At 54.5% G+C, this 12069-nt stretch overlaps 1 protein-coding gene across 1 annotated transcript; it reads right to left on the bottom strand.

Annotated features, from left to right (window-relative positions):
• Positions 1-264: 264 nt before the first annotated feature.
• Positions 265-9009, bottom strand: NAGPA (N-acetylglucosamine-1-phosphodiester alpha-N-acetylglucosaminidase). The gene is made up of 11 exons (XM_033101991.1): positions 8895-9009; positions 8345-8800; positions 7188-7327; positions 6150-6258; positions 4974-5102; positions 4295-4500; positions 4144-4191; positions 3018-3146; positions 2704-2835; positions 2556-2619; positions 265-1092 (listed from the first exon to the last, which is right to left on the bottom strand). The coding sequence occupies exons 1-11, from the start codon at positions 8978-8980 to the stop codon at positions 882-884; spliced, it is 1710 nt and encodes a 569-aa protein (XP_032957882.1). The 5' UTR covers positions 8981-9009; the 3' UTR covers positions 265-881.
• Between the last annotated feature and the right edge of the window lie 3060 nt (positions 9010-12069).

A 12069-nucleotide genomic window follows, 5' to 3' on the forward strand; every position in this document is an offset into this window, starting at 1 on the left:
CATTCTAAGCACGCTGCGGGCACCTGCCGCCTCTGCCCCACCTGGGAGCTCCTTCAACTCTCAGCCCCGGGCCAGAATCTGTATTTTAATAAGATCTCCAGGTGACTGGTGTACACATTAAAGTGAGAAGCCCCGGATTAAAAATAACATCAGGGAGCTGGAGGTGCCCTGGGCGGCCTGGCCTGTTCAAGACTCGACTCACGTTAACCGACCCCACCTTATGGTAAGACCCAGCAGCGCCCTGAAGTCCACGATTCAGAATTCAGACACCACCTGGGGGCTCCTTTAATTATATCAATTTATTCAAGTGGTAAAAAAACCCTCTCAGCGGCAGGACGACAAAATAGACAGCCTGTAAACATGATTCCATCTCCCATCCCTTCTAAGGAGCTTCCTGCAACAGGAAATAGAATTCTAGTTGGCAAAGGCAGTGACGAGGTCTGTAGAAAAGGGTCCGTGAGGTGGCATCGTCTCTTCCATCCACCCCTGTCCAAAGGGGCGACCGGACCGTGCCACTTGGCCCAAATGCGGTCACAGTGAGTTCCACTCGCTAGCAGCCCCTGCCCCAGGAGGCTGGAGGCTCTTTGGCAGGGGTGCAGGCCCCTTGGGGGCCAGGCCTTGTGGGCAGCAGACACAGGCAGGCGTGGAAGGAGCCAGTCTCTCTCCAGGGAGCACTGTATTGCTCAGGTGCATGTGCCACGGCAGGCAGCCAGGTGAGGGCCGAAGGCCATGGGGGCTGAGGCACAGCTGCTATCAGAAGCTAGGCTTGGCACCGGGGCCGAGACCACTCGGATGGGCAGTGGCCTCGGACTTTCCTCTGCAGAAGACAGACCATGTCGAAACAAGCCTCCTGAACAGGCCACAGCGGGCAGCTGGAGGCTTCAGTCCTTGAAGGGGTTGCGGGTGTCGCCCGGCTGCTCCTTCTCAGGGGCCAGCAGCTCCCCATTCATCTCCTGCAGCGGGTGGTAGACGTAAGCCCCATCCAGGTGCCGGCTCCACTCTGCTCTGGAGCCCAGGAACAAAAACACGTTCGCCACCATGCTTAGCAGCAGAAGGAAAACCAGGGCCAGGGTGAGGGCCAGCCAGGAGGTCCTGTGGGCAGGAGAGAAACCCCCAACGGGGTTGTTGGGCTCATTCAGGGCTGCGGAGGTGTTGGAGGGACATTCTCCCCTCCACCCAGGACAGGGGCACACAGGATGTCAAGGAGCAAACAGGCCTGGTGGGGTCGGGGCACGCTACAGACACGTTTGGGGAGCAGCAGGGACAGGGGCTATGTGGGATGCAGCTGGTGCTGCCACATCTCCTGACACGTCAAGAGAAACCATAAAAAATGGGGGGTTTTACGTGAATATTATTGATTTTCCGATGTTGCTAATAAATCTGTAAAAATGTTAAACTGTGCAGACCAACTCAAATGACCCAACCCAGCCCTGGGAGGCGTCAGTCTGCATCCCATACTCCACTGGGCGTTGACAACAGAGGATGGGTTCTGCTCCAGGGTCCTCGAAGCAGATAGAGCAGGGAGAACCGGCACCCCTCCTCCAAGGCAGGGAGTGGCGGGGACAGGGTGGGGTCTTTCAATGACCTTTGTTCATTCCTGTGAATCTGGCCGAAGCCCTCAATGCAAAAGTGAACAAGGGCACATTGCTGGGGCCGGGACCTGCAGCTATGCCCATCAGCCTCCCATGGCTCCCCCTTCCTTGCTGGTGGGTGCCAACGTCTGTATGGTGTGGGTGGGGGGCTCCAAGTCGCACACCTGAGGAGCCTGACCTCAATGCCAGGGGTGTGGAGCTCCTGGATCTGCTATCTCTGCTCTGCACATTTTCAAAGCACATTTCCAGTTTTCTCTAGGTCTCACCGTGTCAGGACCTCCATGAAAGACCTGGCACCTGCATTACTGAGCTCCCAAGTGCTGCCTCTAGGACAGGGCTAGGGGGCTCTTCATTTACACCCACACCTGGTTGCCTCCTGCAGAGGGGCTGAGCTGGGGTAGGGCAGGCCAGGCCGGGCCAGGCACCCAGGGCTGGGCTATGGGAGGTGAGAACCACAAGAAGCAAGGCTCTCAAAGCCGGGTCCCCGACCATCAGTGTCTGCACCACCTGGAATGCAGAGTCTCGGCTCCACCCCAGACCTACAGAGGCAGAAACTCCTGGGGTGGGGCCCAGCCCTCTCTTTCAATACACCCTCCTCCCGAACGTCAGGTTTGAGACCCACTGTGTTAGAAAATGAAGCCTCAACATAAGGCCTGAACGCAGAGGTGCCTGGGAAATGACGTGAGTTCCTCAGGACCTGCCACCTCTGCACCGGGAGAGAAGAAAGCAGGTCATGAGTGTCAAGCCCACACACAGCCTTCTGGACTCCTACTGGGGTGGTGACCTGGCTCCTTCTTACCACCTCCCTGAGAGCAGCAGCTGCGACTCTCCTTGTGCTGACGTCTGAGATGTCACCTGGGTGCCCCGCTGCCACCTGCTAGCCTTGCCCAGTCCCTGAGCAGAGGCCACGCTTCAAAGGGGGAGTCCTCCCACCCCTGCCCCAGGTCCCACCAAAGCACCTACCCGGTGAGAAGGGAGAATTCTCCTGTCCGCAGGGTGACCTCGGGTGGCTGGAGACACTGCTTCACTGCAAGACACCAGGGCGAGGCTGAGGGCCGGGAGGGCACAGATATGCCCTCTCCTGCCCCAGGGAGCGTGGGAGGGGCTATACCTTGGGAGAGGATGGTGTTCAGGGTGGGCGCCTGGGTGAGGTTGCAGCTGCCAGTCTGTGGGTCACAGGGACACTGGTGCTCACATTCGCAAGGCCTCTGGCAGCCTGGCCCATGCCAGCCGAGGGGACACTCTGTAGAAAGCAGGCAGGAAGACAGAGGTGGAGGCCCTCGGTGGCAGGGCTTCTCTGCACTGACAGGATAGGCCCCAGCTATGTGCAGAGCCCAGCTGAAGGAAAAGCAACCCCCTCGTGTTCCCCCAGTCCAGACCCTGGGGGTGCCCTGGGTGGCGCACCCAGGGACCCGTCCAGCTTACCCTGCACACAGGTGTCTCCAGTAAAGCCAGGGGGACAGGTGCAGGTCCCCTGAGCCGGGTCACAGGCAGCTCCGTTCTGACACTGGCACTTCTTGGCACAGTTCTCCCCAAAGGAGCCATTGGTGCAAGCTGGGATGGGGGAAGGGAGGTCTTTGCAAAATCTGGCCCTGGCCCTCCCAGGCTGGGGCCAGCAGGGCTACAAATGGACCTTGGTCACCTTGAGTAGCCTTTAGGCTCACATATCCTCCCAACAGATTGTTACTGAGAATGTGCCAGGCCCTGAGGCTGTGCCCTCATGAAGCTTCCAGTCTAGGAGGGCAGGCGACCAGCAGGCCGGAAAGCAAGTGTCAAAGTACAAGTGGGGACAAGCACGCAGGAACCTCGTGGCAGCAGCAAACCACTGAGGGGGGTGGCGGCATGGAGGTCTCTGAGGCCCTGACATTAGGCAGAGGCTGCAGAGAGGAGCAGAGCAGGGCCAGAGACACGGGGCCTGCAGGTCACACTGGGGAGGAGCTCAGGTTTTTCACTAAATGCGAAAGCCACTCAAGAGTTTAAGCTGTGGATGGCTGTAGTGGGTTGAACTGTGTCCCCCCGAAAGATACGTCCCAATGCCTAGAATCTGTGAATGAAACCTTGATGCAATTAAGTTAGGATCTCAAGATGAGATCACCTTGGATTTAGGATGGGCCTTAAGTCCAGTGACCAGGCGTTCTTCAAAGAGAACAGAGAGGGAGACCAAACACACAGGGAGGATATGTAAAGATGGAGGCAGAGATTGGAGTGATGTGGCCACAAGCCAAGGAATGCAGGGAGCCACCAGGAGCTGGAAGATGCAGGAAGGAGCCTCCCCTAGACCTTTCAGAGGGAGCATGACTCTGCCAACAACTGGACTTTGGAGTTCTGGCTTCCAGAACAGTGAGAGAAGACGTTGCTTTAAGCCACTGAGTTTGTGGAATTTGTTGCAGCAGCCCCAGGACGCTAATGCAGTGATTTACACGTGTGATGAGAGCGAGAGACGAGAGGCAAGCAACGTGCAGACCAGGAGGCGAGGATGAAGGCAGCTGCCACACTCACCCTCTCCCCGTGTACCCAGGGGCTGGGGAGGGACTGGTCTGGTGGCTTTTACCTTCACTGCAGTTGGACCCTGTCCATCCAGCTTCGCAGCGGCAGCCGGCTGCCAAGACAAGACCGAGAAGGTCAGGGGAGGGGCCAGGCAGGGCTGGGCAGGGAGAGCTGTGAGCCCAGGTCTGAGCTGACCCCCCAGGGCCCTCACTCACTCTCTGTGCAGAGCCCATGCAGGCTGCAGTTGGAGGGGCCACAGTCCAGCTTGTCGCAGGCAGCGCCCCGCCAGAAGTGCCCCGTGCACTGGCAGCGCCCCTCCACACAGGTCCCATGGCCGCTGCAGTCAGGAGGCTGGCAGCGGGGCTCATGCACACACACCACAGTGGACACACTTCGGGGACAGCGCCACATGTTGTCCTGGCTGCAAGGGGACAGTGTTTGAAGAGAGGATGAGGTGCTGGCCACCCTCAGCCAGCCCCTCCAGCCCCACTACTGCAGCCCATGGGCCGCCTCTCTGTCCACTGTCCCATCTCCAGACTTTTACACGTTCTTCCCAACCCCACAATCCCTCCTACCCAGGGCCTTTGCACATCGTTCTTTCTGCCCAGAAGGCTCTCCCACCTCCCTGCCGAGCCACTTTCTCTTCCTTCAGATCTCAACTCATGCTTCATTCACCTCAGAGGTTTTCCCTGACCCATCAACTCCCTTTCACCAGCGTAAGTAGTACCGATACACCTTGGATGCTTCCTGCTGCGAGGCATGGATCTCAGCTCTTCCTGCCCACTGCTGAATCCCCAGGGCCTGGCACATAGTAAGTGCTCAACGCTTGTTGAATGAGACCATCGGGGACATGCCTGGACTTGGACCTCAGGACGGGGGCTCTGGTGTGCTTACCAGTGATCTGATGGGTAACTGGCCAAGGTCCCATTGAGCACAAAGGTGGCGGAGCCCCCTCCGTCCAGGTTGATGGCGTTCACCACGTCCTGTTTCAGCAGGAACTCTGCCATCTCCCACAGGTTGATGCTGCAGCAAAAGAGCAGGGCTGCTGACCGTGCCTACCACTGCTCCGGTTGAGTTCTTCTTACTTTCCAGGGTGGATGGTATCATGCCCACGGTGGCAGGCCAATTTCTAAACGGCCCCCCAAAGATGTCCTGTCCTAATCCCTAGAAGCTGTGAATAGAATGAGGTCACTCCCATGATTCCGTTACATTACATCGCACAGCTGTGTCCATAAATGGGGACACTGTCTTGGACTAGCCGGGTATCAATCACAAGAACCCTTAAAAGCACAGAACTTTCTCTGGCTGGTGGCGGAAAGAGAAGTGAGAGAGATTAGGAATACAAGGCGATCGGAGGGATTTGACACACCTCTGCTGGCATGAAGATGGGGAAGGTCCACACATGAGGAATGTGGGCCACTTAGGAGCCGAGAGCCCAGCTGGCAACCAACAAGGACACACGGACCTCAGTCCTACAACCGCAAGGATCTGTGTTCTGCTAGCAACCTGAATGAGCTGGGAAGAGGGTTCTTTCCCAGAAGCTCCAGATAAGCACCCTGCCTGGACAACAGCTTGAATTTGTCCACGGGATGCCCTGAACACAGAGCCCAGTGAGCCCTCCAAACTCCTGACCTACAGAACTGACCTAACAAATGGATGCTAATTTGTTACGCAGCAGTAGCAAGTTAATACACTCTCCTTATGTATGAGGCAACTGTGGCTCAGAAAGGTTGAGTGACTTTTCTATGGCCACAGAGCTAGCAGCTAGCGGAGCTGGGGCTGGAACTGAGATTGTCTCTCTGCGAACTTTGTGATCATGTCCTTTTGCCCCAACTGCGGCTCAGGAGGGACGAGACCTAAGTTGGGGAGGCTGAGAGGTTGGATGTGGAGGATGGTGAGTTCTTGGAAGTGGGACAGATCTAGGGACCCTCTTCCTGTGGGAAGGCAGGGAACAGATGGGTGTGAACATCCTCAGGGGACAGTTGAGAGTCAGAAGGGCAGCCATCGGTGGGTTCCAGTTCTTCAAAGCAGGACTCAGGCCAGGCCGAGGCCCTGGTTTCCAGCACTCACCCCCGCTGCTCCGTCTGCCCGTCTGCATGGAAGAGCACCAGCTGCCCCTTCCGGTCATGGCCTACAGCCGTCCTGGCCGATATCACGTTCACAAATTTGCTGAAGGAACCTGAAGGAGAAGCAGCCTGGTTGATCACTGGCCCTTCGGGAGGCCTTCTGGGCTCTGCCTACCACTTCCTGCCAGTCCAACACCACCTCCCAGTCCAGAGGACCCAGAGTTTCCCTGCGTCCCCACTGCCCCACCCCAGTCAGTCTCCACGTAACAGCCAAAGGGTTCTTCTTAAGTGTTAAATCCAGTAATGTCAGCCTCCAGGTGAAAAGCCTCTTAGGACTTCCACTGTTCTTAGAACACAATGCACACCTTCCCGAGGCCCGGCGTGACAATCCTGGCCTGCTCCTCCTGCCTCGTCTCCTGGGTTCCCTCTCACCACCCTGCAGCCACTTCCTGTTTCCTCTGGGTGGACTGCGCTTACTCCAGCTCTTCCTGTGGCTTGCTCCTTCCCATCTAAGTCACTTCCTCCGTGAGACCATCCCTGACTGCTCATTCTAAAACAGCCTGTTTCCATGAGCATGACGGCCATGGTGTCCCTTCCCCGCCCCCGTATTCCACATCCCAGTGGTTCTCACACTTGAGTGTCCCTCAAAATCACCCAGGGGGCTCATTAAAACACACAAGCGTGGGCCTCACCCCCACAGATTCTGATCTTGCAGGTTTGAGGTGAGCCTCAAGTTCTGCATTTATATCAAGCTACTGGGTCACACTGATGCTGCTGATCCATGAACATTTTAGCAGCGTTTCTCGATTCCTTTGCCGTAGCTTCTTTCCTCCACCTACCCTGTCCCTCAACTTTATTTTTCTTTCTTAGCACTTACCTCTATTTTTTAGCACATTATATACCTATTCTCTCTTATATATCGAGCAGGCACTTGATCTGTCTTAATCCCTGATCCCAGGACCTACAGTGTCCTTGTTGAAAGACTTCCCACATGATCCCACCGGTCCTGGTTCTCAGAAGGGCTGCTGCCACCCCACCCCACCTGTCTCCTGTGTCTCATCACACTCGGCTGCCTGGCTCTCGTTGATGTAGACACTTCCATTGCGAATAAGCCACACGACCCCGCTCAGCAGCTGCACAAATGGATTCTCAGTGTCCAGCACCTCCTCTTCAGACAGGTACCTGGACACAGGGAAGGTGTGAGGTTCACTTATCTGCGGGGGCAGCTGCCGGTAGTGGGGTTCCTTCCCCACCCCACCCCCAACAGCCTGGTTACTTGATTCTTCCTCCTGCCCGAGGAACCTGCCTGGTCCTGATCCTGAGAGCAGCCTTATAAACAGTCTATAAGGTCCAGACTACACTTCATTTAATAGAAACAACCACCCCCAACAGATCTCCAGTTCATCTCTGGCCCTCAATTTCCCAGGTCGTCATCCTGACCAAACTACCACCTGATGTTCTTAACAGCTCTTAACTGGCCTCCTTACTTCTCCTACGTACGGCGCTTCCCACTAATGTTAGTGCAAGCTTTTAAATAACCAAAGCCAGTCCTCTCATCTTCTGATACTCAACTCCTTCCTGCAGTCCCTCTCACACACCAAGCCCCTATGCACCTCTGAGCCTTAGCACGCGCTGTTCCTTCTGACTGCAATGCTCTTCCTTCAGTTCTGACCATGGCTGACTTGTGATTAAACTTCAGGTCTCAACTCAAAGGTCACCACCTTCTCAAACAAACCTTTCCTGATCACCCTCCCTAAGATGAACTCTACAATCGGTTCACCCTGTTCATTGATTCGCTGCACATACACAATCTGAATTTATCTTAATTATCTCCCTGGTTTTTGTTAGTTTTCCTAGTAATGGGAAAGGTCCGGGAAAGTAAAGGCCGTGTGCGCTTCTTCACTGCTATATACACCCCCCGTGAGCGGCACACTGCCTGACACAAAGTATGCGCTCAATGATAGTGAATGATCAATAAGCTGGGTGTTATTAGGTTGGTGCAAAAGTAATTGCGGTTTAAAAGGCCAAAAAAAAAAATTGCAAAAACCGCAATTACTTTTGTACCAACCTATACTATCCTCATTCTGCAGAGGAAGCGGAGGCTCAGCTTGGTTAGGTGACTCGAACACAGCCGCACGGCTACGACCCAAAGCTCAGGCCCGCTGCCCTCGACAGTCACGGGACTCCCTGCTTCCTCACCCGGTGACCAGGGTCCCGTCGCGGCGGATCCCGAACTGCGCGTTCTGCAGCCCCCCGGCGCTGCTCACCCGCCGCCGGTCGCTCACCACGTTCCCCAGGCACTCGCCGGTGGCCATGCGGAAGAAGCCGCCGTTCTGGGCGACGCTGCAACCGGCCGGCCGCGCCGTCTCCTCCACCGTGGCGCGGCGCCTCGATGCGCAGCCACCCGGCCCGCCGGGCTCCAACACGGAGAAGGTGCGCAGGGGCTCGGCGGCGCGTGTCAGGTGGCCCGCCACCGCGCGGCCCGCGAAGTGCGAGACGAAGGTGCGCACCGCCGGGCCGCTAGCGCCGGGGGTGGCGGGGGAAGGCGGCCAGCTCTCGTGCTCGCGCCTGCCGACGCGCACCCGTGCGCAGTCCCGGGCGGGGCGCGCGCGCAGGCGGGAGTAGGGCAGCAGCAGGTCGTCGTCTAGGGAGGCCCTGCGGGGTGGGGGCGGCCGTCAGCTCCGAGGGCTGTGTCCCGGGCGGAGGGACCCCCCCCAAACCAAGCTCACACCCCGGGAGTTGTACTCACCCCCAACCGAAGCTGCCGGACGCCTCCCAGAAGAAGCTGAGCAACACAAGGAAAAACAGAAGCCAGCGACCTATGGAGGCCGCCATGTTGGAGTGGGCCTCCGGTCACGTGGGCCACAGCCACGTGACTCAAGACCTCTGGTGGCAGCTTTCAGTTCTGACAGAATTGCTTACCTTCCTTCGGAAACCTGATAGGGCCGGATCTGGCCCTGTAAGTTACTGGGCTTTTTTGAGAGGGGGGCGAGGTGCTGGGGTGGTGGCGGGAACTTTTTGTGCTGATGTAATTTCAAACCTACAGAAGTTGCAAGTGTAGTATACAGAACTCCTGTGTACCTTTTACTTCTCTTTACCAGTTGCTAACGTTTGCCCCATTTCCTCCATTGTTTGTACTTTATTTATATACAATTTCATTTTTCCTGAACTATTTGCTGCCAAGTTGCAGACGTTATGAGCCTTCACCTCAGTACTTCACTATGTATTTACCAACAAGGACATTTTCTTACGTAACCACAGCCAAGTAAAATCAGGACATTTCATATTGGTAGTGTCCTGTTAATCTACAGTTCACATTCGAATTTTGCCGGTTATCCCTTATTAAAAAAGAGACAACAGGCCCCAAATGGGTCACTTGTGCTAAGCCCTACATCACCAAGTGGAGGTGTAATATCTAACCTAGTTGCAGCTTCAGCCCCTCCCAGGAAGGTAATCTTAACTAGTCAGTCTGGAATTTCCTGGTTAGCACTACAGAGGTAATTGTGGGTGGACAAAAACGGGTCCTACAGAAAGTAACCTCACAGGGCGATCCGATTCCTAACAGGGCGGGTGAGCAGTCATGCCCCAGGCATAGAACTTCTTTAGGAAAAAGGCTTATCTTTGCCTTAAGCAAGCCCCATCCATTGTTACAGAATCTTAACTATTCTGGAGTACAATTCCCCCTTGCTTTCTTCCATTTTTATGTAATCTTCCTTATGTTCTCTTCTTAATCTCAAATGCATAAAAGAAACTGCAAACTGATATTCTCTGAAGCATTTTTCTCAGTCTGTTGGGATCTTGCTTCCAGGCATATCCTCAAATACATGTTGGCTCAAATAAGTTACTATAAACATCCTCTCCAGGTTTGCACGGTCTTACATAGACATGTGCCTGACAGACCCCCCTTCGTTTCTTGAGGAGCCTAAATGACCCACTCTTTTCCTCTTTCTCCCTATGAAAGCTTCCCACTTTACACAGCTCCTCAAGCTCCTTTCAACCTTGCTAGATGGGATGCTGCCCAATTCGTGACTCATTGAATAAAGCCAATTAGACCCTCAAATTTAGGCAGTTGACTTTTGGGTTTTAACAGTCCTTTGTAGCTATTGCCCCCACACTCAGGAGCCAATCCAGGAGTTTCATTTAGTTGTCACGTCTCTTGGGTCTCCCTGAATCTGGAAGAGTTGCTCAGCCTTTCTTTGTCTTTAATGAGCTTGGCATTTTGGAAGTGGACAGGCAGGTCAGCTACATAATTTGCAGGGATCCTTGTTAAAATATGAAGAATTGAAAGATGGGGAGAGCAGAGTGTGAAAGCAAGCGTGGGACCCCTCTGTGCACAGGCCCTGGGTACCTGCACACGTTGGAAGACCGTAAAACTGGCCTGTTATTTTGTAGCATGTGCTTCAGCCTTCCTTTGAGAGGATACTTCCTCTCAGGCCTCTGGTCCAGTGTCCAGGGTTAGGCAGCCTGTTGGTGCCAGTGCCAGCACGAGTCTGGTTGACCTTTGGTGCCATGGGTACTTGGGACCAAGGCAGAACCTTCCTGTCCACAGTCAGTATGACGAGTGCTTGAACTCGAGTCTCCCTTTGAGGCATTGCCCCTAAGAGCCAGTCGGTCAGTATACTTTCTAGGTTGGATAGTGTCCCCCCAAATGCACATCCTTTCCAGAACCTCAGAATGTGACCTTTGGAAGTATGATTGTTAGAGCAGTATCTGGCAATCACAGCAGTTAGAGACTTTCCCGGTACCCCCGCCAGCTAGCGCCGCAATAACAATGGCACAAACCCTCCCAAACCCGAAAGTCCAATGCTATGTAACCAAACGCCTGACCCCGGCGAGTGCTCAGTCTTTGGGAACTATCCCGCTGAGCCCGCCGGCGAAATAAAGCTGTGTTCTCCCGGATCTCTGCGTGCTGCTTGAGTTTCTCGGTCCTCGCCGTTTTCAGCAACACGATCTTTGCAGATGTGATTAGTTAAGATGAGGTGATTAGAGGGTCATCTGACTGGAGAAGAGACACACAGAGAGATACAGATGGAGACAGCCATGTGTAGACAGAGGCGGATCCTAGAGTGAGGCCTCTACACGCCAAGGAACACCAGGATTGCTGGCAAACACCAGAAGCGAGGAGAGAGACATGGACAGATTCTTCCCTCAAGGCTTCAGAGAGCGCACAGCCCCGCTGACACCTTAATTTCTGAGTTAATATCATCAGGGACCTCAAATGGGGCCCCCAAGAGTGGCTCTGCGGCCTGTGAGGGAAGTGAGTTCACTTCAGTTAACCACATTCACAATGACTGTTTCTCTTGGGGATTAAAAGACCCGGCCTGATGCAAATATGATGAGGAGAAGGGATTATGTCTTTTTGATCTTTATATTCCGGCTGCCAAAACCCAGCAGCGAACAAGCCAAGGCCTGCCTTCCCTGCTCCTGAAGTCCTGTTTGTCACCAAGGAGTTGGCGGGTGGCAGGCAGTTATCTTTGCCCAGTTCTGACGTTTCGTCTTTTCCCTACTTTGATGTTTGTCACTCCTTTGCCAAGTTGTTCTGAGTACATTAAGTGTCATGGAAGTTCTTCATTTCAACCAAGCAGCCTATTACGTTAAACAAGGAAGTCTTTAGACTGATGTGGCTCTAAGGCTGTGGCTGCCTGTAAAGTAAGCAACCCAATACTTAACCTGTAAATGCCACAAGGGTACGAAATCAAGACGCTAAGGACAACCAATCATAAACAGCCAACTAGGCTTTAAGCTATAGCCAATCAATTTCCTTCCTTTGCTTCCCCACTGTCTGTATAGGAGTCTTTCCCCTGGCTCTTGGGGGAGTGCTCCTACCCTGTTTCCCAGAAAATACAGACCTAGCCAGACAGTCAGCTCTAATGCGTCTTTTGAAGCAAAAACTAATATAAGACCCGGTATAATATTATATTATT

This window comes from Rhinolophus ferrumequinum (assembly GCF_004115265.2).
Source record: "Rhinolophus ferrumequinum isolate MPI-CBG mRhiFer1 chromosome 15 unlocalized genomic scaffold, mRhiFer1_v1.p scaffold_54_arrow_ctg1_1, whole genome shotgun sequence".
NCBI classification, from domain to species: Eukaryota; Metazoa; Chordata; class Mammalia; order Chiroptera; family Rhinolophidae; genus Rhinolophus; species Rhinolophus ferrumequinum.